Genomic DNA, 26768 nt, shown 5'->3' with positions numbered 1-26768 from the left:
GAAGCTAGAAGGTTCTAATGACGATAGATTGAAGAGGGAGAAGAGAACGAGCGGTCCAGAGAGCATTGACTCAGGAATGGGATGTCCGTTGATGTGAATAAGGAAAAGAAAACAGGCAGGCGAGTCCAAGGTGACAGCAACTCTGGCACTGGGTGGTGGGAAGATGATGTTACAAGAGGAAAAGAGTCATTTGCAGGGAACTGGCTTAAAGGGAACAGGCCTTCATTGACTCAGCACATATTAAGTGTCTGTTGTGTACCAGGAATGACGAAACATCCAAAAAAAGAATAGCTGTGAGGAAAAAAGTGCTCCGTTCTTAGATTAGCAAATACACAGCTAAATAACGAATTTGCATTAATAAAGCTTGCTTTGCAGTGCTTACACATCTAGCTGGCGGGTAGCATTTCAGAAAAGATCTTAAGAAGGACAGCCGGGCCAAAGACAGATTAGCAGTCATTTCCATAGCTGTTCATTTATTTCTTCATTCAACCATATTTATTGAGCATCTACTATGTACTCAATTCTAGCCCTCATATTAGAAACACAGAGCTGGGGCTGGAGAGGTGGCTCAGCAGTTAAGAGCACTACTGCTCTTCCAGAGGTCCTGAGTTCAATTCCCAGCAACCACATGGTGGTTCACGACCATCTGTAATGGGATCTGGTGCCTTCTTCTGATGTGTCTGAGGACAGCTACAGTGTACTTACCTAAAACAAATAAATGAATCTACAAAACAAAACAAACAAACAAACAACAAACAAACAAACTCTTGATATAGGCAGACCGAAATGATGTGCTAGGATATCCCTGCTGTAGGCAAAGGGAACTATGGGAGAGCAGAGGTTCTGGAAGCCTAGAATGGAGGGCAATAACACCTGTAAGGGGAGTCAATGAAGTGACAGTGGCAAGGAGAGAGAACGAAATACAAAAGGGAAAAAAAGAGAAAGTGAAAACTGGTTTGTGGGAGAATTAAAGGTGAGGCCATTATTTTCTTCATGGGTCAGTGATGACCAATAGGTTGGATGGTTGGAGAGATGATAGCTTGACCAGCACAGAGACAGCTGTTTATATGATTAAACATATTTCCTAACACTGTCAACTGAGAGTTCTGGAGGCAGTGGCACCCCAGGAACAGCGAGCTGACCTGGAATGCAAGTGTCAGTTTCCACGTTTAATCTACCATCAAGAGAAAAAAGTGTTGCTTGTCAAAAATGACTGGTGTCAAGACTGGGGCAGAGAAAACACCAGGCCATAAGATAAGGAAGTGCTCAATAAATTCACAGAGACAGAAACCAGCTTGGCAACTGGAGCAAATCGAGGGAATTTTAAGCATCGGAATAAATAATAGGGCAATGAGAGAAAGATTTAACATCTGTAGTATTGTTGCCAAAGATGCATAACCCACATTTAGTCATGAAAACAACAGACAAATCCACATGGAGGAATGTTCTACAACACAACGGGTCTGTAATCTTCTAAATTGTCCTGGTCGTGAAAGTAAAGTGTTGCTATTATGTCGGATGGAAGGACACTGGAAAGACAGAATTCAATGGGATGAATAATTCAGGACTAGAGCCTTTTGTTCCAGAAAATAGCACTGGCCCAAAATGACAGAAGTCTAACAAGGGCTGGGAGTCCGGCAGCACTGGTGAAGCAAGGCTAATTTCCTGATTGGGAGCATCATGTTGGGCTAGAAGGAGAGTGTCTATTTGAAGAACACATATCCTAGAGCACTAGGGATGACAAGGTTACACCTGGGCAACTTACTCCTGTGGTTCGACAAAGGCACACATTCTCTGTTCCACTGTTCTAGCATTTCTGTATCCTTCAAATAGTTTCCAAAGGCAAACGTGGGACTAGCAGTGTGTCTCAGTGGTAGATCCTCCTCGCCTAGTATTTGTGAAGTTCTGGATTCAATCGCCAGTATCTGGAGTGCAGGCAGGCAGAGGAGAGTAAAGAATCCCTGAGACAGGGAAGAGTGAGAGGGAAACCAGGCGGAAGGATGTCCAAAAACACTAAAGGGTCACAAGATAGGGCAGCAGATGCACATTGGTGCAAAGACCGAGTGGACCGAAGAACAAGGAGAAAGTGTGAGACTTTTCACCAATTTTCTGTGTTGCTCCTTGTGGCAGCATCTTTATACAGAAGTCTTAGAGGAGAATAATAATTCCATCATTACAGACAACACTGGGTACATCCCTGACTCAAGGACTGTCTCTCTTAGGGTTTTATTCCTGTGAAGAGAAACCACGACTACGGCAATTTTTATAAAGGAAGCCATGTAATTGGGGCTGGCTTACACTTCAGAAGTTTGGCAGCAGGCAGGAAGGCATGGTGCTGGAGAGGGAGCTGAGAGTTCTATATCCAGATCTATAGGATGGAAGGAGGGAGGGAGAGACAGACAGACAGACAGACAGACAGACAGACAGACAGACAGACAGAGACAGACAGAGTCAGAGTCAGAGAGACAGAGACAGACAGAGAGAAAGAGAGGCGGGGGTGAGGATAAATCTATAAATATGAGTCCATTGAGTATTGCATGTATGTATGTATTTTTTTTAGGACTGACCAGAGGTAACTGGAGAGACCGCTCTCTGGTTAGGAGCAAGAACTACTCTTCCAAACCACCTGGGTTTAGGTCCAGCCCTCATGTTGCTGCCTTTCACAGCTGCCTGGCATCCAGTTTCAGGGAATTGAAGCCCTCTTCTGGCCTCCGTGGGTCACTGCAGGCACTGTTGTTGCTGCTGTTGTTGCTGCTGTTGTTGCTGCTGTTGTTGCTGCTGTTGTTGCTGCTGTTGTTGCTGCTGTTGTTGCTGTTGTTGTTGTTGTTGTTATACACCTCCGTTAAAAAAAAAAAAGCCAAGGTTCTCTATGTAGCCTTGACTGGCCAGAACTAGATATTTAGACCAGGCTAACCTCAAACTCATAGATATCTAACTGCCTCCTCCCCTAGAGTGTTTTAAACCTTTTCAAAAAGATAGTGTGACCAAAATATTCGCTTTTGGACCAAAATATTCAGTGTATGGAATCATTACGATGACCAAGTAAAATAGGCTCATTTTAAACAAAAGAAAAATACTGATAAACAGTGAACAAATTTTTTTTTTTTAGATACCATGTGCTTTTAATAGCTCATCACTGGTAACACTTCATAATCAAGAGTAAGTTAACAGGCTAGCATTTAAAAATGTAGACTTGGGGGGCTGGGGATTTAGCTCAGTGGTAGAGCGCTTGCCTAGGAAGCACAAGGCCCTGGGTTCGGTCCCCAGCTCCGAAAAAAAGAACCAAAAAAAAAAAAAAAATGTAGACTTGGGCTGGAGAGATGGCTCAGCCGTTAAAGGCTAGGCTCACAACCAAATATATAAAAATGTAGACTTTCATAAGTGTATAGGCCAGCTTGTGGGGAAGTGACCAAGATACATAAGGTAGGAGATTCAAGTGACCGCCTGGAGTTTCTATACTTCATTCTGCTTACAGGACATTTATTAAGGTTGTTTAATATATGACTTTTCATTTGACATTGTGGAAGTCCTTTATTGTAAAGCTAATCCTTCTGCCTGGTGACAAGCAGCAGCCACAACGACGATCACTCTGGACCCCCACGCTGGATAAATTCCATTTCCTCCTGAGACATAGGTTTCCTCCTGTATTTCTGAGGTAATGATTTTATTAATTCTGCAGTGTCTGGTGGCCCCTGATGCACCAGTAAATTTGGGGACAAATTTCCTTTAGAATGCTGGGAAATTGGGGTTGGGGATTTAGCTCAGCGGTAGAGCACTTGCCTAGCAAGCGCAAGGCCCTGGGTTCGGTCCCCAGCTCCGGAAAAAAAAAAAAAAGAATGCTGGGAAATTACAGAGGAGTGGGAGGGTAGCGCAGCAGATCTCAAAGCTCAAAGCGTCTGAGGCACTGAGCTTAGGTTTGTCTCTTCTATTAGGGAACTTTATTAACGGAGCATGTGGCTTCACTACCTGCACGACCCTGGTGGCGGAAGCCATCTTGCTGCCCATCATGACCCCCGAGTAGCCAGTGAACAAATTTTAAACCACCTATAATCCCTCAACCCAAATAATTCAGCTCTTGGATGCCTGTCCGATTTCTTTACATTAAAGGGAGACCCTGTATCGTGATATTTTTTGTTAATGTACCCTTTCCCAGGTAGAGCAAACACTGCATCACCAAATCAACCTCTAACTATACTTCAACCACTTCATTTAAAGGACAGAGCAAGGAATTAAATAACAAATATGTCGTTATTTATGTAACCATGTTCCTAATTTAGGACTTTTACATTAAGCTCGGGAAAGCTGGGGGTGGGCAGTCATCGTGGGGCGTGAAATGACATCCTGAAGTCAGAGCTTGCGACCTTAGCTAAGTCACTAGGCTGGGTTTTAGGCACACACGCATGCAGAACAGAGGGTCAGCAAGATCGTGTCGGGCAGAAAACAAAGAGCCTGTATGGTAGGATTTTTGGAGCGACGCGAGTCAGAGTGTGTAGGGTTTCCCACAGGCAAAGAAATGATTGGTACCCGAGGCCAATGCATCAGGAGTGGAAACCCTGGACCCTCTGCCGCAGAGGAACACAACACAGGCCTGAAAGCTAATGCTTCTCCAGTTCGCACCAACAGAGGGCGCCATGTCCTCAGTAGTTTGTGGTGGGCGGTTCCCAGCTGCCAACCAGATGTGAGTAGCTGGACTGCGGGAGGCGCGAAGCTTTACTGGAGCCCCTGCAGACTGGCCCGCAGGATAGAGAGAAAGAACGGCAGGGGACAGGGTGGTGGCAGAACGCTCCAATGGATTCTATGCAGACTCCCTGATTGTTTTCCTTTGCTGGACAGAAAGGGGGAAAGAACTCTTAAGCCCAAAGAGGGCGCCGTTTAGGGATTTCCACAAAACATCAGTTACTTGCTGGAGGCTGCCCTGTGGTTGGCTCAGCAAAACCAAGCTGGGTCCATCGGTCAGGGCGTGGGGCCAGGAGAGACCCACGCGGCAGCCTGCGGTGGAAAAGAGAATAGGCTACAGGAGCCTTGAACTTTTTGAGTACACACAGCCTTGGATCCCAGACGTTGCAACACACACACACACACACACACACACACACACACACACACACACACACACACACAGCTGCAGCCCGAGTTCCAGATGAGGACCCTGGGGTCAAGGACACCCTCAGGATCTCAACCTCGTGATGTGCCTGCTGTCCCCATCCCCCAGCCTTCTCGAGGTCTCCAAGATATTCCTGCTGTGCAGGCAGAGGCCGGGCGGGTGGCACAGAGGCGGGCAAGGGGCTTAATTTCAGGGCAATGGCTAGAAGTCTGGGCTTCAGCGCTACTGGGAGTGGAGTGGGACAGGCCTCTTAGCTCCACAGGCCCGACAAGGAATAGTCAAAACCCCGACCAGGAATAGTCAAAAGGGGTTTGGTCGATTATTGGAAGTTCTTTCCTTGGAAACGGAGGCCTCGGGGCTTTGAACCCCAAGACGGGTTCAGCAGCAGGAGGAGGACACCTCAGAAGAGCAGGAGTAGGAGAGAGGACAGATTCCAAACTCCCCACCCCAACCTTAGAAACCCTGGTTCATCTTGTCCGAAACTCCTCCCTTGTTCTGACCATCCTCTGCTCCCCTTTCTGCCGCCCCCGTCACCCCCCTTCTCGTGTCCCCAGGGCGCTCCCACCCTGGGGAAGAATGTGCCCTTCTAGCTCACCCTTGCCATGGTAACGGCACACCCCCACCCCCGCGCACCACAGCAGCGGGGCCTGGCCCTGCAGGCGGCGTGTAAGAGGGGGGGGGGGACATCTCCCAAGCCTACGGACACACCTCGGCTGCCCTGGTTGCCACGGCAACCGGGGGCGTTGCGAAGTGCGCAGTCTCGAAACAGCAAAGGGTTCTCTTTGGTACCCCTTACTCTTCGAATTCATTCTGGACAGGATCCAGAGAGGGATTCTGGGGTGTCCCGGGTTCTTCCCTCAAGCAACTCATGCCTTTTCAGAAAGAAAAGGCAGCCCAAGGGCCCCAGAGATCCTACCACCTGAACAAGGATCTCCGGGTCGCCAGCCTGTCCCCCTCCCCCAGCAGAACCCAAGGCGGGCGCTGGCAGCAGGAAGCTGGGAAGGACCGGGAGGTAGGCAGGCCCCACAGTGGAGCTGTGATTACAGGGACCTGTCCCTCCCGCCCCCGGCTCCCACTCTCATTAAGTCATTTTTTCCCCTGTTGGAAAGTCCCCGTGCCTTGAGCACAAGGGATGGGGCGACCGCAGGCAGCTGCCGGCAACCACAGGAGAGGAGGGGGGAGGGAGGAGGGGGGCTGCGACTGGAGCCTGGCCACTCTCCAGGGTGGAAGGCCCCCTGCCGGAGGCGAGCTGGGGGAGCATTAATTCAGAGAAAGATTGAAGGAGCTCCTGGATGATGGCCTTGACCATGCTTCTCGCCCAGGTACTTCCTCTACAGATGGCAAGTCTATTGTTGAGTGCCCTCCTCCTTGAGGACCCCTGGCGACTGAAAAGCCAGATGCCTGGATCCTCATCCTACTCCAGCCGGCCGTTTCTCCCTGACCTCTAAAGCCAGCACTCTGTCCATCAGTACACCAGCCCCATTTGCTGTTAGTTAGATCCCTACCTCCCTCCTTTCTCGACATTAGTCCTCAGTTCTGCCTTTGAAAAAAAGACAACCAGGTCGAAAGTGCACGGGAAGGAGGGAGGTCTTTTCTTCCTTGGAAGAATCCCTGGTCACTTTCTGTTCCCATTCCAAATTTCGCAGCGGGCGAGTTCTCCAGCCCACCTTCGCCCTGGGCTTGCATTCATTTCAGAATCCCATTTCCACCTGTTTTCAACCAGTACGCGCTTCCCGCTGTAGGCTCCAGCCAGCGTGCGCAAGCACAGCACCCACCCTCCCACCTGCATCGCCTCCACACCTCCCTCTAAGGAGTCCCATAGGCCACTCTGCTATCACAGGCCCAGCCTTGTGGTCCAGACCAGGGAGGCTGTGTGACGGTGGCTTGGGGAAACAATAATTTTGCCCCTTTCCCAACTTTACAGGTCACACTAGCATACATCAGACCATTGATTCTGACCACTGGGGTCCCTTGAAGCTCAGTGTCCAGTTCCCTGCCCTACCTCTGCCCTTCTCTCTCTCTCTCTCTCTCTCTCTCTCTCTCTCTCTCTCTCTCTCTCTCTCTCTCTCTCTCTCTCTCCCCCCAGGCAACATGTTCTACAGTGTGCAACTTCCCCCTTATTCCCAAACTCCATCCGATAACTCACTTCCCCAAGCCCCAAAAGGCAGAGGTCAAAGTTAATGCTGCAGTGAATGCTGCTAGGGGTGGGACTATCCCTCTACCCTCCAATTCCCCCAGCGCACCTCTCTTCCTCCCTAGGATGGGAGGGAAGAAGGGGGGAACCCAGCCCCTAGAGTTCTCTCCAGGATGAACAAGAGGAAAGGAATGAGGCAGGTGTGTCTGTCTGTTCCTGCCTACCCCTCCTCCCTCTGAGACTCTCACCCACCTGCCTTTGGAACTGTTTAGGGGTGGGGGTGGGGAGAGAACCCCAAGTCTCTACTGAGGCAACAGAACTAAGCACTGGAGAGGGCCCGGTGCCTTAGGCACGCCTAGGGGCTGCTGAAATGGAGCAAACAGCAGGGAGCTGAGAGCAAGTTAGAGAGCCAACAGGACGAGTTTGGTTTCAGAATCAACCCCTCAGGGGATAGCAGCAAGGAAACAGTGGGTGGGGGTGGGGGTCTCTGTGCAAACTGGCCTTTGGGATAAGACTTTGTTGTGCTTGGCTTATCAAGATGGATGCCATTAGGTGATAAATAGAGACATCCAGCAAGGGCCGTAACTGAGCAATAGGCTGGATGAAGTAGATAAACCTGTGTGAACCAGATCCTGGGGGTCTGTTCTAGAAAGTCGTCAGGGTTGAACCACAATGGATACAAGCAAGCACGACCCAATTCTAGCTTAGCAGAGTCCTAGTGGGGATGTTTTCACTAACTGGAGTTTCCTCTGTGGCTCTGGGGGAATGAAGGGCTCGGAATGGCTTCCTATGCACCCCAAGCTTCCCTGCCTAGACTCCAGAGCCCAGCTCCAGACGGCGGCGAGTCTGCCACCACCCTATTCCCAGCCGCACCTCCTGGCCCCACCTGCTCCCTGGGGCGCTGACTGGGTTGAGCTGGGTCTTGCCCGGGATTACTTCTCTCAGAGTGCCTCCTGTCTCTGCCATCGGTTGCTGCTGGGCACAGCCACTCGTCCTGGCTTGTGGCAAAGAGCTCCGGTACAAAGTGGGCGGTTAGAATCCTGGCACTGAGGACTCTGGGTCCCTGGGTCCTTCTAGACATCCCTACTGCTGCCATCCAAACTCAGGCCTCAGCTAGGTATTAGTCGTAGTCCCCATCCCATAACATCCTTTCCGGCTGTCATCTTTTCTCCATTTCAGCCAGACCCCCATACATGTGGGAACCAGTGCACAACCGCTGTCTACTTAAGAGACTCTGCAAATTTCTCTTCAATAAAACCTGGTACTGATGGCTACCCTGTCCTCTGGCCTCTCCTATCAGTCCTTGATTTCTAATCTCCAAAGGCAGAGGCTGCTCTGCTGATCTTTCAACTCGTGGAGGTCTCTCTCCCCTCAGAGCTTTGGGTTTCTATAGCTGGTCTGAAAAGCCCTTCCCCACCTTCCCATGGCTCTCTCTCCCCTTGCAGGTCACAGCCTGTCTATCACAATTCAGAAGTCTCCCTGGCTGACAGTTTCAGCACAAAGGTCTCTATTTCCCACAAATCAGTGTATACCCCCAGCCCTGATTAGTTTTCCCCATAACCCATAACACTGCCTGGAATAACCTTGTTTGTGTTTACTGGTTTATTGTCCATGTCCCTTAATCAGCCTGTAAACTCCCAGAGGCTTCTTTTTCCCCAGAGAGTGTCAAAAAGAGAGTGTAAAATAAATATCCGTTAAGTGAAAAAGACAGGAGCAGAAGTCTGTGGAGGGGGAGATCTAGAGCCCTTAGAAAGACACTTCAGCCTAATGACGCCCATTTCTGCGTTTTCTTCCCAGTGCCCACCAGCTTCAGTGCATTGCCCAACACTGCTGGAGAAGGGGAGAAGAGTTGACAGGCGGTGGGCCTGCCAGGCTGGGCTGCTTTGGTGACATGTCCTAGGGTGTGGGGCAGTCTCCACTACCACCCCCACCTGCCTGAGCTAGGAACAGAAAGAGGGGAACCCACAGAAGTGAGTAGATGGACGTCAGTCAGATCTGGACTGTCCGGTGATTGCAGACCCTCAGGGCTGTTAAGAGTCAACCATCTCTCTCAGGAGCCAAGGCTGCTGCTGCCTGGCCCAGGTCGCTAATGGCAGAAGCCAGGCACCAGGAGGAGAACCTTTCTTGAGACCCAGAGGAGCTTGGGCCCGCTCACTTGCAGACGCTGACCCACTCAGTGATGCGGCATTCTTCGCAGACCACGAAGCAGCACCAGTGGAAACGACAGTGGCAGCGCTCGCTGCGCGTCTGGCGCAGAATGTTGTGACCGCGGCCACAGCACATGCTGCCGCAGCTGTCTGGACCCGTGCTGCTCTTATTGCACAGGCGCCCCACAGTGCCTGCCGAGTCCAGACGAGGCTCGCGCTCACAGAAGTCGGGCGATTTCTCAAAGTAGACCAGGTCGGAGTGACTGGCCCTACGGCGCAGCCCTGGAGTACCCGGTGCTGGCGAGGGTGCTCCCGCGAGGCCGGGCTCCAACTGGCCACCGTTGCGGTTGTGCGGCCGGATGAGCGTGGCGCGGTGGAAGCGGTTGCGCAGCAGCGCCCCCACTGTGCGGAACTCCGGCGTCACCTGCCAGCAGGTCTTGAGCTGGCAGCTGCCTGAGGTGCCGTGGCACTTGCACTTTCGCCGCATGTTCTCCATCACCGCCTGCAGAGGGAGGCACCGAGAGGGATGAGGACGGCGTCCACTGTTCCAGCCCTCCTCCAGCCATAGAGGCTGGAAACCGGCTCCCATTGCACCGAAACAGAGGCTTAGAATTTCTTCCCGCTCTTCTGCAGCCCATCCATTCACCACTTCCTATCCGGCTCGGCCCCGGGGGAATTCCCTCCTTCGAGCTCCTTCCTTCCCTGCCAGTCTTTCTAGCAACTAACTGCATGGGGGTCCTTGGGCCTGGGGATTCTTGCTTCCTGAGCCCTGAGGATCCCAAATGTTCAGGGAAATTCCCTCTCCCTTCTCCGGAGCAAGGAATTGCCTGCTCCCCTACATCTCAACCCCAAAGCCTTTGGCCTCCCTCCAGGCAGTGAGCAAGAAAGATCCCCTCTTCCACCACTCCCACCACCATCCCCAGCTGTGCCCTACAGGTCTTTGCAGGGAGTTGAGAAGGAGAAAGGACAGGAACTAAGGAGTCAAACCCCTCCCATTATACCAACTTGAATTTGCCCTGTTTATACTGAGTGACAGCAGGTGCCAAGGATTCCCTGAGTGCAGATCCCCCCCCCGCCCCTCCCATCCGACAACCCAGACAGTCAAATTGTCAGCTCTATGGAAGCAGAAGAGTTCCCATGTCTCTAAAGGAAGCCTGCTTGCACTCACCTAGTATTCAACTTGTTCTATAATAATCTCCTCCATAGAACCCCTTAGTGTTACCCTCACAAGGTACCCCACATTGAAATTTGTTCACATTCTCCAACCATGGCCCCCAAATACTCTTAAGAAAAGCAAGCTCTGGGGCCTTCAAAACTGGTTCAGAAGGCCCTAAGTGAGGGTTCCCACTGTGCTAGGTATTAGGGGACTGCACAGCCTGCATGTGTGGCCTGCGGTGTCAGCACCACGTGGGAACCCCCTCCCCCATTCTATCCCACCCCACACCCCCACACCAAAGCTTCCCTGGGCCAACAGCCCCAGAACATCTGCTTCCCACAGGCCGCAGCCATTAATTAACCAGTTTAACAAGGACAAGGAGGAGGCACTTTTGGTCTGGGCTGGGTGGTATCAGGAGCTTGGGAAAGGAGCCCCTTGCACAGGGCATGCCTGGGTGGGAGCTGGATAGGACCAGAGGGTAAGCCTGCACCTCAATTCACCTCACTCTAAGTGAAGATGGGAACTGCTGAATCAGCTGTGGAGAACAAAGGTGAACCGGAGTGGGCTAAGAAGCCTAGGGGGAAAGAGCAGAGTGAGAGGAAGCCCAAAACTGGCTCGAGCAGACAAGGGAGGATCAGACGAGGAATGAGTACGGGAACTGCCAGGAAAGTGCTGAGATACAACTCCATTGGCTGGGGATGGAGTCTGCCTCTCTGCCACCTTTCCCACCTCCAGCGAGGTTCTTAGTCATTCCCTGCCTTGGTTTCCACATCAGAGCACTTGTTATTAGGAGGGTTGACATCATAGGTCTGCATAAGTAGACTGAGAGCTCAGGAAAAATGCCTGAACAGTAAGGTTTGATAACTTAACCAGCTATCCCTTTCCTGCCTTTGTGTTTGTGTGTCTGCATATGTGTGTATTATTAGCGGTGTTCCTTTTACACTTTAAGGTAGTTATGAGCCGTCCAGAAAAAGGAAAGAGAAGGTCCTCAGTCTGTGAGAATCCCCTCCTGGGAGACTGAATCGAAAGCCGAAGATGGTGACCTCAAGCTCCTAGAGACACTCAGAGCTGGGACACATGGTGGATGATTTTGTTCAAAGTTCTGCCTCCACAGAGAAGGAGACTGTATTAGCCCTGGTTCTGACTGCCAGCCTACTCCTTTCTGGGTTGGTCATCAGAGAAAATAGAGAAGGAGTGGGGTATGCCCTCTAAGGAAAAGGCTGTTTCAATCCCATCTTCCAGGTGCTCAGAGCACAGCAGTTGCTCCCCACTGCGTTCTTGCAAGGAGATGACTGTGAGGTGACTGGATTGGGGAAGTAGAGTGATTCCAAGAAGGGGAGTTACCTGAGTGGATGCTGAGCCCGCCCGCTTTGCCGCGCGGGGACGCGCAGGGGTTGGGGGACTGACCACGACTCTCACCTGCCTGCCCACACGGTTGTTGTGGAGTCTCATGCGTGCGTGGATGTCTCTGTGAGGCTCTCGGGAGTCCAGAAAGTCCTTGGAGAAGCGTTCTCCAAAGCCCACATCCGGACTGCAGCCACCCCACTCCCAGGAGTCCTGCAGGCCTGGGCTGGCAGGGGGTATGGCAGGGTGCTCCGGGACCCCGTGGCTCAAGCCCTTTCCGCGCTGTAGGGCGTCCAGCTGCAAGCGGTGCAGCTTCCGACGAAAGGCCTCTTCGTCCCCACGCCTGGAGGCATCGCAACCGCAAGCCTTCAGTTTACCCAGGGCGCACGCGTTGGACACTGCGTGCACCACCCCGGCAGCTGCTATGGCGTAGGCGAAAGCACTCTCTCGAAAACCTGTGTGTGGAACGGGGTTGGGAGAGATGGCTCAGCGGTTAATAGCTAAGAGTACTAGCTGCTCTTCTCAAGTCCTGTGTTCAATTCCTGACACCCACCTGGCAGTTCACACCTGTGCAGCTTGTAACTATCTGAACTCTAGTTCCCTCGGGATCTGACACCCTCACACAGACATACATGCGAGCGAAATACCAATTGTGCATAAAATAAAGAGAATAAACCATTAAGGAAAAAGAAAAGCTGTGACGAGACACCAGAAAAACGTGGTCCTTACAGTAGGGCTGGGGTATAGTTGTCCGGCAGGTGGCTTACTAGCATGCTATGAGATTGAGTCACTGGGGCAGAAAGGGGGTGGACAGAGGAGGGGAGAATCACACCCCCTTCCCTTTTTCTTTAACACCTCCTTAGCAAGTTTGGAATTTGTACGTCTAGATCTCCCCTCCAGGGCAGAAAGTGCCTGGCAAATGCATTCTTTTTCAGATCAGGCACTTAATCTATTACCTTTCCAGGGTGATACCTGCCATCTTAACATAGCCTAGAGAAAGAGAGCAAAGTTTAACCCAAAGAATAAATTACAAGTGGTGGAATTCCAGGCCTTAGGAGATGCCAATGGGCAGGGGGATAAGACCACATCATCTGCCCTTACTATACCCTACTCCAGAAAATGGGCTGCTGTATACTCACTTTAAGCACAGCCTGGAACCCTCCCTCCCTGATGGTTTTTATCCTGGTTGACAAGACATAGCTGAAAGCAGAAGCGAATGCTTTCTCCTGCCCCAGCCACCCTGCCTTTGTCCTGTTTTGGACAGCTGGAAACACCTGAAGGGTGGTGCAGGTGAACATAGTGTCTTAAGTGCCATCTGGCATGTAGCAGGGCTGCAAACTGAGTGGGAAGGCAGAGTCTGCTTTTCATTGGAGGCTTAGAGGGTAAAAGAACTCTCTCTGATTGAGACACTCAAAGGCCTTGGGATGTGCTAGCTTGGCCCAGTGCATGTTTATACTGTTTTCCTTTTGGGTACAGCAGCCTGAGCCTTCTCCTAAGAGGACCCTGGACCTGTACCAGGATAGACCTACTCAAAGAGATGGTCCAGCTCTCAGACCTGTAGGCTAACTCTTACTAATTCTCCACCCAGAAAGAACTAGCTCAAAGCAAGTTTTAGAACAAGTCTCTGGACCCTGGAGAGGACAGGCAATGAGAGAAGCCCCACTCCCACCCCTGCAACCCTCCCTTCCTTCCCACATCCTTCCACACACAAAGGGAAGAATCTACTTGTGCCATGGACCCCTGTTGCAGGAGGGTGATGTCCTTGGAAAATGTCAGAGATTCAGAAAAATTGGCAGCATCCTCCCATCAAAGACTAGGAGGACATGTTCTCAGAGGCCTTACAGGATCTAGAGAGCTATCTATCTGGTCCTGGACAGAACCAAACCCCGTAGCCCTTCCTGCTGTAAGCTTCACCCAGCTACATCACAAAGCAAAATCTCTCCTTCTTGCCCAGACAAATTATAATAATGGGCTCTCTAGCAGGTAAGATCTGATTTCTGCAATCATATTGCCAGTGTTTCAGATCTTGACTCTTCTACTGGCCAGTTATTAATAACCATATGACCTTGGCCAAGAGAACTAATCTCTTTGTACCTCAGTTTCCTTCTTTGTGAACAAGTGTTATCATTATCTAGACAATTGTTGTTTCGAGAATTGAACGTTATTAAATACAAAGCGCTTGGAGCACTGTCTTGTTGATAATAAGCTCTACATAAACACTGCGATTATTGAACTGTTCTTGCGGTCTGATCTCATTCAACCTGCCACATTTTCTTTTTACATCATTGCTTTTTGTTTCACCCCAATCAAAGACAAAGGCTAGCAGCTCATGACCCATGTCTAAAACAAATCATTTGGATTAGCAGAAGCCTATGAAGCAGATTCTCCCTCTTCTCTTTCTGGCTCTTGACATCCTGGTAACAGGAGCCTGGCTAGGACCAGACAGGAGGGGATAAAGATTGATCTGTAGCCTTCAAAGAGGATGCTGGAACTTGGCACAGGCTTCAGGGGAGCAGAAACTGCTGAGAGCTGGTGGAGCCTAAGGCTAAAGGGTAGACCCAAAACTCCAGGACATGTACCCTGCATTTATCCCCTGCCTTTTATCTTTAGAGCTCTAAGCTTGTCTCCTATTGCTGCCAGCCATCAGCCTGTCTGCTTTAGGACACGTGGCAATACTCAGACCTCCAGAGACAGCCTAGACCTCAGGCTAAGCACAGAACACACACACACACACACACACACACACACACACACACACACATACACACACACACACACACACACACACACACACACACATGCTACCAACTGGGAAACCCCTGGGGTCACAGAAGTTATGGAACTGAGACCCCACTTAGCTCTCCCAGCTCCCTGGGCCAGCAGCTTTCTGCTGAGGGACATTGGCTCCAACAGAATCCTCCTGCTGAGAAAGAAACCCAGATATCCCATTCAGAGATAATTCAGGGGCAATTACACCTTCAAGGTTTTATCATGGTTAAGACAAGTGTAGAAGAATCTGGGGAAATGTAATTCGCAATCTTGGAGAACTCTATACCCCATACAACCTTTCCCTATACCACTCCAAGTTTCTGACAGCTGTCACAACCACGTGTACAGGTGACCAAGGCATGCCTGGTCACTCTTTAAGCATCCATGCTCAGAGAAGTCCTGCCCATCGGGTCTGCCCCAGCTCCCATTCAGGGCCCCAGTTTCGGTCTTGGCCCCAACTGTCTGGGGCAGATGCAGGCACAGTGCCATCTGGCCAGCTGGAGGGGGAAAAGGGTGGGGCCATGGCCAGCTGGGCTGCCCTGAGCAGGGGGGGGCTTGTTAAGATGCACAATTAGCCGCCCTGCCTTTGATCTGGGACAGAGACTGCCAGCATCTAAGTGGAGTCAGCTGCTACTATAGGCCACAGCCAGCCAACAGGCCAGGAAGGGGGCGGGGGAGTAAGCTTGGAAGACAGGGGAGTATGAAGGGAAGATGATTTAGGGGCCAGTGGGAACGAGGACTGACCAGAGCAGTTTAAGCTCTTCCCATTCAAGTCAAAGAAGGAGGGGCCAAGAATAGAGGTCTGGTTGCCATTCACTCCTTACAAATAACCTATGCATGCTCCTAAGCTTGGGGAGAGAGAGAGAGAGAGAGAGAGAGAGAGAGAGAGAGAGAGAGAGAGTTGTGTGTATGTGGGAACACTTAGGCAAGATACAGAGTTTGTTCACACAAACATAGGTATGTGGGCTTCACTTCTTGGAGTACTTGGAACGCACTTGGAACACACATACAATGGTGACATTCATATTAGCCTTGTAGTTTGGAAGGCAGTGTAGGTGAACTGCATGAAGTAGTCCTGGCCCTCCAGCTCATTTATAGCCTGTATGACTAATGACAAATTACCCAACCTCTTTCTGCTTCACTTATAAAGATGGCAATAGGACCTACAAAGTGGGGACAACTTGAGGACCCCAAAACATGATACCATGTCTTAGTGCAATTCCCAGCACCAACTACATGCTTAATACAGTTTGCTAATTTATTGGAACATCATCAGAATACAAAGGCTTTAGATGACCCTGAGATTTGATCATCTGTGCCTTCATTTCCCAATCCGAATGTCACTGCATTCCCTAAACCCTGGATGCCTGCTCTTAAAATTCCGGTCTCAAACGAAACTAAAGCCAAGTCTCTAAAACATTAGGAAAGAAAGAGCAGTGGGACAGTGTTGTGGCTACTTAAACTGCTAGTTTCTCCTGGGCAGGGAACCTGGTTTGCTGGTTGGATGACAGGCCCCTTCTTTCATCCATTCCAAATGTGGCTGGGCCTTAGGGACAGCAGCTCTTAATAGTGGTAGCTCCCTGGACAAGCTTTGTGGTCTAACACACTTTCCCCATCCCTGTCTTGTCTCTCGTGCCTCTCATTCCTGCCACACAAAGACTTAAGCCCCCCCCCCCAACCTTCTTCCTCAAATCTCACCCAGCCTCCTGAGGGACAAGTGGAGGGAGTTCTCTGTTCACCCCCTGTCTAGTCTGGGTTCATAGGACCAAATGCTGAAGGTATCAGTGCCCCAGACACCAGGTCATCTTTGCATTTGGGGGATGGGCAGAGAAGCCAGCATCAATTTAGGGCCCTCTCACAACTTTCTTCCCCCGACTCTGTCAAGCCTCTTAGAGACTTGTGCCTATCCCCCACAGTTCCCTCTGGTCCACAGCACCTCTCTTTGGCCAGGTTATATTCCCCGGTTTGTCTCCCTCAGTACCCTTTACCCTCCTTTCTTCCTCAGACACATCTATATGTCCAGTTCAACCTATCTTGGGGAGGTTTCTGTGAAGATAGTGTGGCAGTAACATCAGTGCCATAGAAAAGCCTAAGGAACCTCCCCACTCACCCTCAGCAGTCCCTGAAATTAATAATGGCAGGGTGGATTTTTAAAGAAGCTCCTGGGGGGGGGGTGTTGGGGATTTAGCTCAGTGGTAGAGCGCTTGCCTATGAAGCGCAAGGCCCTGGGTTCGGTCCCCAGCTCCAAAAAAGAGAACCAAAAAAAAAAAAAAAAAAAAAAAAAAAAAAAAAAAAAAAGAAGCTCCTCGGATCAGAGGGGTCAGCCCTTTGATAGCATAATACTGGTGTGTGTGTGTGTGTGTGTGTGTGTGTGTGTGTGTGTGTGTGTGTGTGTGTAGAAGCAGGTCAATAGGCTCCACAGTGATCTGGATGAGAAAGAGAAAGGAATCAGATAACCAGGGGCTGGCCTCCACCAAGAGATGGCTGCTGGGATTCAAATTTTAGTTGGTCCTGAAGAAGAGGGAAAAGAAAAAAAAAAAAGGACTATGAGCCAGAAGGAGGATGGACCTAGCTAGAGATGAAGGCAGGCTCAGTGACAGTAGTAAGGCAAACGGGGTTGGGAGAATGGCAATTGCCTTGCCTTTCCCACTAAGGAAGGAGAGGTAGAAATGAGGTGTTGCAACGGATGGAGGGGGGGCACAAGCCACTGAGGTAGGGCGGGGTTCCAAGCCTAGGGATGGAACCCAGCCCCACTGGCTGACTGAGTCCAGGAGCCTCAGTCCCGCCCCCCTCTCAGTACTGGGTGCCACCCCGCCCTGGCTAGCCCTGGCAAGTCTCCCCCTCCACCCCTAACCTCTCTCCCCACCGTCCCCCCCAGCTCACCTCCCGCTTATTAAACTGCAGGTGAACCCAGAGCATCTGGCCCCATGCCAAACTCGCGCGGCTCTATCGCTCCAAACTTGCCCCTAACTTTCAGAGACCCTAGGTCCTTCACCAGGTAGCAGCGGCCTGATGGGGAAATCCCATCAGGACGCCTGGATTCACGCTAGAGAGGTCAGCAGGATTGGTGGTGGGGGCGGAGGGGATAAGGCCAAGGAGAGAACTGAAGAGTTAGCCCCGGCTCATCTCTCTCGGTGTAGCAAGGGAAAGACCCTCAAAGCCAGAGCCCCTCCGTGTGCAGAAGCGGAAGCAGAGTCCAGGAAGAAATGCAGCTGTGGGGAGCATAGGTGACCTAGCAACCCTAGTGTGGCAGAGGGTGGTTTGGAGGCGGTGAACACCGGCCTAGCCCAGCCGGAGCCTGGAAGATGCTGAGGCCTGTCTGCTACTGGGTGTCAGACAGCGCGGGTGGTAAGGGGTGGGTGGTGGGGGTGGGTCATGTCCTGCAGAGGGAGTGGAGCAGGCCTGTGGACAGGGGATCGCTTGCGGTATTCCCCAGCTGGCAAGAGGGGATATCACTGTGCAGGGCGGGAGGGACGCTAGCGCGGGGCGAGAAGGGAGGGGAGTGCTCTCAGAGCGGCACGGAGCAGTCTGCCGCGGCCCGCGGGGATTAGTTCGCGGCTGCATGCCGCCACACGCGTCGGGCTGGGCTCCGCCGGGTAGAAACAGCGCCCGAGGCGCGCGGGGGAGGCGGGAGGGAGCGCGCAGGGGCGGGGCAGCGGCCTGGGGTTGAGCAGGGGGGAGGCTGAAGTGGCCCCTGACTTGGGGGGCCCAAGGGGTTCAAGCAAGGGTCTTACTGAAAGGGGACGAAAACCTGACTAGGTTCTTTCTAAAGTTTGGGTACCTTAAAGCCTGGCTCCCCGCAGAAGCCCTAGAAGCTAAGGCTATGCCCCTCCTCCACTACCAACTAGAATCTGTCTGACCCTAAGGAGCCAAGGCTACCAGGTCCCCACGCTGTCAATAGCTGAGAGAAGAAACTGATACCTATCTTGCCCCCAGAGACCTGATTCAAGGCCTCGGCTAGGAGGTGAGTGGGAGTTGAGACAAACAACAAAACTACCTGCCACCCACAGCTTAGCCATTCTGGGGACTGTCTAGGAGGACCTCGGTCATCAGGTTGGGGAGAGAGGACAAGGCTCCTCAGAGCACTAGGGGGAAGCAGGGCTTGATGAAGCTGTTAGACTTGCCGGGCAGGAGCCACTGCTCACAAGCAGGCACACACCCAGTACTCTGATTCAGAAGGGGCTTAGGGGGCGGTGAGAAGGACCCTGCCGCAGCGGGCAGAGCCTCTACAGGAGTCCGGGCCGTTCACCTGCCCAGGCTTCCCTACTCGTCCCTGTGACAGAAAGGTCTCACCCCCGCCCCTTCTCTACACTCCTCCCCCACAGGCTCTCCAACCTTAAGGCCATTTTCTAAGTAAAAGATAAATTGGGGAAGATGATAGGGTTATTTTCTGGGTCTGAAGCATGAGGTACGTAGCATAGAGGGATAAGCCAACAGTATTGTTCTCAGGCTTGGGACCTGTCACCCTCAATTAGAGGCGATTCTGGCCCATGTTTCTGACCCCACTCCCCAGAAAGCACATGACTGGTAGATACACGGGTCTTAGAGATAGCATCCTGAGAGTTCATTAGGAACAGCTAGCAAGTTCTAGGGTACAGGTCCTCTGCTGGAAGGACAAGAGTTTGGAATGAGGGGCAGCTACCTCTGCTGAAGATGGGGCTCTCGTAGGGGACTTTGTTCCGAGTCTCCAGGCTGGAACAGTTCCAGCGCTGGTCCCGGAACTGATGCTGGCACTCATGGATGGCGATCTGGATGCCCTGGATAGCAGAGGCGGCCACGTCAGGGTGACGCACACACACCTCCATCTGCCGCCGGCTCAGGCCGGGCAATGTCAGGCACACTGTGTTGGCGTTGAGCACAGGCTCTGGGGGTAGGCGGAGGCCCAGGATGTCGTTGGGTGCTGACCTGCAGGCATATGGGGTGGGGTGGATAAGCATTTTGTGGGAGACTGTGAGGGCCTGTTTAATAACACACATTCTGTCCTACAGGCCATAATCACTCTCCCCCAACCCCTGGTTCTTACAGTCAGGCCCAGGAATACATGCCTCTCCTCATCCATTCCAACACAACCCACCCAGCTGCACACCCACGGAGGTAAATGTATGTACTCAGTATTTTAGAAGTTCCTCTCCAGGCACAGATGCCTCAAAGGGAGCCCCAGAAGCCTGCTCCAAAGCTATGTTTCAGCAACTGGCATTTCTTCAGGCACACTCCTGCACACGTAATGGTGGGAACAGAGACCCAGAGCACTTACCACTTCCATACTTCCTCAGACAGTTATAAATACACACATGCACACACACACACACACACACACACACACAGAGGAATATTCACACACATGCTTGCCCTAACATACATTGGCCCATAGTCTCACAGGCATACATGGATATATGTAAACTGCCGCTTACCCAGCCCAGCTTACACACACACACACACACACACACACACACACACACACACACACACACACACGTCCTTTTAGTGGCAGTCTCTCACTTGACCCCACCTGAGATGCGGAAACCCCCTCCAACCCCTCTGTTCTTTCTCTCATGGGGGTGGGGGTGGCCTGCAAGGTGAAATGAGTAAGTTTGAACTTAGAATAGGGGTTCATTGCCCGAGGGTGGGAAGAACTCCTAACCCGCACTCATTCCCCGAATACCCACCTCCCAACCTAGCTGCCATCACTCACCTGGGCACTTCCCTATCTCCCTGGATTGCCCATATCCTGTCACCAATCCAACCTCTTCTTTGGAGGCAGCTCACTATCTTTGATTGGACACCAGCACTTTTCTGTGGCTCTCTCCCCGTTCATTTCAGGGTCCCTTCCCCAGCAAGAGCACCGGAGCGGGCCTGGGGGGTCCTAGCTCTCCAAGAGGGCGGAGCATGAGGTGAGGGCTCACCTGGGCACAGCAGCAGCCAGCAGCAGTAGGAAGAACAGGAGCGCCCAGAGCTCAGGCCGCGGCTGGGGCCCTGGTGGGAGCCGCAGCCAGGGGCGAGGGTGGGCGCTGCCCATGGCGCGCGGGCCGTGACAGGCCAGGAGTGGGGGGCTCACAGCCCAGTGGGACTGGCGAACCAGGGTCGCCGGCGCATGATCGGCAGGGGTGGGGTGGCTGCGACACACAGCTCCTACTCAGGTCACAGCTCCCGCAGCAGACGGCGCCCGCCTCCCCGCTCCATGGGGCAGCGCCCCCGGGCACCGCCCTCGGGGGGGTGGATGGGGAGCGGGCGAACCGGGCACCTCCTGGCACAGGGGTCCAGGGAATTTCCCAAGGGCCCCTTGCGACAACTCCTGATGCCTCTAGAGGGTAAAGGGGGGCCTCTAGAGGGTAAGGAGGTACAGCGGGCTGGGGACTGGAGGCCGAGGTTCTGGGGAGCAGCCCCCCCCCAGCGCCGCGCTGCGAGCCTGCGCTTCCGAGGGTGTGCGAGGCGGGCGCGGTGGGGGCGGTACTGTCTGGCCCAGCCCCACCGCTTGGAGAGTGAGTGACTGTCCTGACTCTGGGAGCTCTGCTCCCCCCAACCCCCATGTAGTGTCTAAGGGTTCTACCCCAAGTGACGTCACGACAGGGGGTGGCACGCTCCGTCCCCGAGGCCACTGAGTCCGTGTAGGACTAGCGCCCTGTGTGTTGGGGGGAGGGGAAACGCGTGCAAAGGGTGAAGGAAGGAAAGGTCCTGGCGTCTGGGCTATTGGCCCCATGCACTGGGAGACTTCGGGCGCCGGTCTGTTTGTTAACCCGAGTTGTGTGTGCCCCACTGAAGCTGAGACACAGCTGCAGGGGAGTGTCCCAACCCACCCAGCACACACCTGCGGGGCTGGAGGGGCGAGGCCAGCCCCTCCGTTTTGCCTACTCTGCTTCAGGAGGGACTTCCCCCAGATTGCCTAGAGAAACAGGTGTGCATGAAGGTCCCAGAAGGGTTTGGCAGCCCCTGGCTTCTCCCCTGCTTTGCAAGGTGACCTTCCACAGGTGCTCTGAGAGCCAGCTTCTATCCCTTCATGAAATAAGTAACAGAACCCACCTCATCTAGTCAGTGGTCTTCCAAAAGCAAAAGAGTCAGGACTCTAGTAAATTCTTGTTGTGACCTAGGTGCCTATGTGCATGTGGCTCTAGCTAGGAGCATGGATTAGAGGACATTCTAATGAGGTTTGAAGTCAGGACATTTTATTCACGGCTCCTTTTACTTCCCAAGAAAACAGAGACCCATAAGGTCCACCAGCAAATTAGCCAAAGGGCTAAACTGGATTAGTTGTCCTGACCCTCACCACACCAGCTGTGTCCCCAACACTAAATGGAGCTTGCCCAGGGATGCTTTGAAGCATGACCTGATCCTGGTACTGCTCTTACATGGGCTGTCTGAATGGTCTTCTAGGGTCTCTTCCTTTCTTCTCGCACTCCTGGTTGAACACTAGTCTCCTGCTCTATGTCGAGCATGGATCTGTGACCAGAGAAAGGGCTTGAGAACCAGAGGCTGTGGTTCTAATCTGGGTCCTGACAGTGAGTCTGCTGTGTCCTCAGCACCATCCTCTGTGAAATGGGCACAGGTCTCTTATTATACACACCACCCACAGACCTCATGTCCCATGACCCTCTCTATCTGAAGAGAGCCCCTTTCGGCTTAAGAACAGAACTGTCATAGCCTATGGGCTCAGAGACAAAGGGGCCCATTCCAGGAATTGACCATCCTTGGAGAATTGGAGGGGAGGTGCTTTTCTTGCCCCCAGACTGTCAGGTGGTGGGGTTGGCCAGAGGGCTGCAGGCTGATGACACACTCTCCCTCCTTCCCCCATCTCTGCCGGCAGCCATAGAAGGCAGCTGTCAGGAATTAAGAGCTTGGGGCTGCTGGGGGTTGGGGCGGGACAACAAGGGAGCAGTCTGGCTGGATAGCAGGAAAACAGCCGGGGGCAGGAAGCAGCCTGTGTCATCAGAGCCTTGTTTGACCCTGGCCACCCCAGTCCTCCTAACTCTTCCCCCACCGTTGGTGTCACAGGAACAGGGACCACTTGACATTACAGTAGGGTCACACTGGAAGGAGGCACAAGCCCAGGACATGTATCTGCAGGCTGGACATCCAAGTTCCGATTGGCTCCTGGGGAAACTGAGGCCCAGAATAGATTAGAAATAGACCCCTCCCAACCCAACAAGGAAGCCATACTCAAGGTACAGACATCCTTGCCCACATCCAGAGCTCACCTTAATGTCCACACTTGAAGCAGCATATGTATCTTTTAGCATATGTATGCTGGGTTACGCTATTGTGGGGATACTGACTCTCGGTTCCAAGGCACTAAATCAGGGGTCTCCATTCCCACCCATCTCCCAAATGTTTAGGGCACACTGCCTTTGCTGGTGACCTGACAGAACATCTGTTTGTTTCTCCTTTTGGCCCTCCTTCGGGGAAGGAGAGGAAGGGTTTCTGCTATAGGACCCACACTATTCATGGAACACAGAAGTACAAGGGAGAAAGATTTTCCCCCACTTTGGAAACTCTAGAAGGCAAATATCGAAGCCCATAGCCTATGCACCCATCCTGAGTCTGGCCCAAGATCATGAGGCCTAGCAATGCCCAAGTGTGTAAGTGGCAGGCAGATTTTGGCCTATGTGTAGATGAAGCCCAAAGACAAATGTGCATCTGGGGCCCTAACCTGAATGACCCATATCATGGCCAAGCCTCTACCAGCACCAGCAGCCCGCAGTCTCTACCTCAGACCTGCCCTGGGCCCTGGGCCCTGGCCCTCAGCCCAGCCCCAGCCCCCGCAGCAGCCTGCCAGAGACCACAATTACAGGGGCCACAGGGGGAGGGGGCGGGAAGCTGGGAGGATGAAAGGCAGCTGGAGAATGGTTCCAGCTGTGGCAGCTCTGGGGGAGGTCTCCTGGAGGAGGGCTGGGGGAAGCACAGGGTGAGAACAGGTGGGACCCTCACAGCTCCAGCCTAGCCCAGTCCAGTCCTGCTCTGCCTTGATGCTCAGCTGGAGAAGAAGTTGGTCTTGGTGAAGAAAAGAGAGCAGATGCTCTAGATGGATAAGGGACCCTCCTTTCTGTTGTCCTGCCTCGGCAAGGTAAGGAGAAATAGCTCACTGCTTCCAGGTCCCCAGATTCCTAAGGTGTGGCTATCAAGGGTAAAGAGAGTTGGGAACACTTGGCCTCAGACTCATCCTAGGCCCTCCACTCAGTCTTCTAACCCTTCTGCCTATGTGCTGCCCTTTTCCTGATGCAGACACACACACACACACACACACACACACACACACACACACACTCTCACACATCTGGGGTGCCTCTGTGCTCTTCCCCTTTGCCCAAGTTCCACGTGTCCCCCACCCCTCAGCCAGCAGGGGACCTTGCCTGTGCCTGGGGCTGAGCAGCTGGGTAAGCTAAAGGAGGGGGAGTCAGTGGGCCCTTATGAGAACGTCTTTCACTCCATTCTCAGGCATCAGTGCAAGGGCACAGAGCCACCTCCGTGCTTAAAGAGGAATAGGCTCATGACCTCTAACCATGCTTCCTGTTCAGAACCATCACCCCTCTGGATCGCTACTGTGGGACTAGCAATTTAAAGACCGCTGGCAAGCCAGACATGAAGGTACACGCTTTTAATCACTGCACTAGGGAAGCAGAGGCAGGCAGCTCTCTGAGTTTGAGGCCAGCTTGGACTACAGAACTAGTTCCAGGACAGCCAGGGCTACACAGAGAAACCCTCTCTCTAACCCCCTCCTATCAAGACTGTAGTCAACACAGAATGACTGTGTATTCTCACAGAATGAAGCACACAGGTTAGCTGCTTAGCTGACTTGCTCAAGGCCTTTTTTTTTTTTTAAACTACATCTTACCTTCCTTTTTGAACTGTTTGGAGTAACGGCAGTCCTTATCATTTGCCTTAGTCTCTGCTTTTCGGGCTCCAGAGAGGATTCAGCATCATCTCATTTAAGAATACCCTTCCAGAACCAGGCAGGCGTAGAGACACATAGAATGGAGTCCCAGTTCTATGTGTGCTCAGCCTAGAGGTCCCAGACAGCCTGAAACCCTAGCGGTTTGACCCAAGCTGTCGGTGGGTCTGTAGGCTTCCCTTTTAGTCCTACCGTTGGGGCTTCCTGATCTTTGAGTTCTCTAGACATCCTGCTCCTGCTGCAGCTGTCAATAGAGAAGTTGGACCCTGGACGCCCTCTGGTGGCCTATTTGAGAAGCACAAGAGATTGAAAAAGCGCGTTGTTAGCTCCTGGGTGACTTGCACAGCCTGTACTAGGCTTGGGGTCTGCCTGCACTGGGGACAGGAGGGGAGGAGAAGGAAGGGAGGAGAGAGGAGGCACAACAGCACCCCCTCCCAAGCTCGGGGGAAGACAGATTTGTGACTATAAACCCCATCCCTCAGAGTTTTCCTTTCTCTTCTGTGTGCCCCTTAATGTCATTTCGAATCTCTCTTAAAATATTAGAGTCTGCTTCCGTCAGGAGGTTCTGAGTTCAAATTCTTCATGATGGTACCCTGAAACTCAGGCATTTGTGGAAGAGAGCCAGGAGAGACAAGAAGGAAAATACAAAAAGCCCCTTCCTTCTTCCCAGCCTGACATCCCACGCCTACAACGATGACCCAGTGGTTAATGGGACACCATCAGAGTAGATGTATATACTAGAAGCCACCATTAGTGTCCGTCCTGAGGTTCCCTTCCTCGGTTCTATTTGAAGAACTCTGTACCCCCATTCTCTGTGGTCTTAGGCCAATATGTCATAGTAGCATGTCTTCTTGGGAGGGATTACTGGTTCAGGGATGAGCAAATGACCAGGCTGAATTTGTCAGTGTCTTTCTTGGGACTACAATTGAGAAGGCTTTTAAAAGCAGATTTGTTTTTTTTATGTGCATGCTGGTTTTGCCTGGATGTATGTTTGAGTGCCGTGTGTATGTCTGATGCCTGCAAAGCCAAAAGATGGTTCCTGATCCTCTGGAGCTGGAGTTAAGGGCCATTGTGAGTCACTAAATAAATACTGGGAATTGAACCCGAACCATCTGGAAGAGCAACAGTACCCTTAACCATTGAGCAATTTCTCCAGCCCCATAACACCCTTCCTTTCTCAGTCCTGAGCATATAGGCACAAACCTGTCATTTAGAGAAAATATACAAGGGGAGAGAAGAGGATGGCAGACACACAGTGACCTGAAATGAAGGTCACAGACGTAGGGGTTAGGGACTAAGGATTGAGAAGAGGGACAGAAGGGGTGGAGGAGAGAGACCGACCTGTAATGATACCACTTAAGTCTGTGTGTTCAACTTAGCTGTGGCTGAATTCAACCAAGTTCTGTACTTCCCTTTAGCCTAGTCTGAAAGTTAAATTCTTCATTTGCAGTCCAAGCTACCCAATACCTGTCGAGCAACAGCTCTCTCTATCCTCTCACAGTAACTGCCCTTTGCCAAACATAAAATTGGCATAATTCATGTGTCAAATGTCAGGCTGAGTGTTTTTCATATCTCAAGAAAAAAGAAACCCTCCAAACATTTCTCCAGAGGTGTGGAGTGGGTCAAGATGGCTGCAAATTCTTTGTCATTCCTCCCATTGCTAGGCAGTCTACTTCCCCTCTGTAAATCTTGGCTGACTCTGATCTGTTCTAGCCAAGGGGGAGTGACACTGATACTATGTAACTTCTATGCTTGGATTCTCAGAAACCTGCCTGGAGGTGTGACATACTCTCTTTTCTTGAAGTCTTTTCTGCCTTCAGGCCACCATGCTGAGAGAAAGCCCAAGACAGTCACAGGAAGAAGAGATCTTGGAGAAACACTGACCTTAGGCATGGAAACAAACCCTTAAAAACTCCCTAGGTCAGCACATCTTCTAGCAGAATGACCCCAGCCACTCTGCTGTTACATAGTATCACTGAGACCTCTGGAAGAGCAACAATGCCCTTAAAGTTTTTCGAGCCCCATAACATCCCTCCCTAAAATGTGCGAGGGGAGAAAAGAGGATGGTAGACAAACAGTGACCTGAAATGTAGGTCCCGGATGCACATACTATTTCCTATGAACAGAACCACCGAGATGAGTTCTGATGCATAGCTGTCCATAAGGTAGTACTGAGTAGTTATTTTGAGGTTGTTGCTATAGCTACAGTAGCAATGGCTAATTGAAATAGATTG

At 52.0% G+C, this 26768-nt stretch overlaps 1 protein-coding gene and 1 long non-coding RNA gene across 2 annotated transcripts; both read right to left on the bottom strand.

The window, feature by feature from the left end:
• Positions 1-3463: 3463 nt before the first annotated feature.
• On the bottom strand, positions 3464-4019 carry LOC148003793 (uncharacterized). The gene is made up of 2 exons (XR_015629650.1): positions 3841-4019; positions 3464-3734 (listed from the first exon to the last, which is right to left on the bottom strand). It is a non-coding gene; the product is annotated as an uncharacterized LOC148003793 (long non-coding RNA).
• Positions 4020-8827: 4808 nt separating this feature from the next.
• Wnt10a (Wnt family member 10A) lies at positions 8828-21317 on the bottom strand. The gene is given in 4 exon segments (NM_001108227.2): positions 8828-9887; positions 11961-12340; positions 19297-19559; positions 20558-21317. Coding segments are annotated over 4 exon segments (1254 nt in total). The 5' UTR covers positions 20671-21317; the 3' UTR covers positions 8828-9389.
• Positions 21318-26768: the final 5451 nt, after the last annotated feature.

The sequence above is a fragment of the Rattus norvegicus genome, chromosome 9 (genome assembly GCF_021556685.1).
Source record: "Rattus norvegicus strain SHRSP/BbbUtx chromosome 9, alternate assembly SHRSP_T2T, whole genome shotgun sequence".
NCBI classification, from domain to species: Eukaryota; Metazoa; Chordata; class Mammalia; order Rodentia; family Muridae; genus Rattus; species Rattus norvegicus.
The sequence above is the reverse complement of the archived record's forward strand: the minus strand, read 5'-3'. Positions and strand labels throughout refer to the sequence as shown.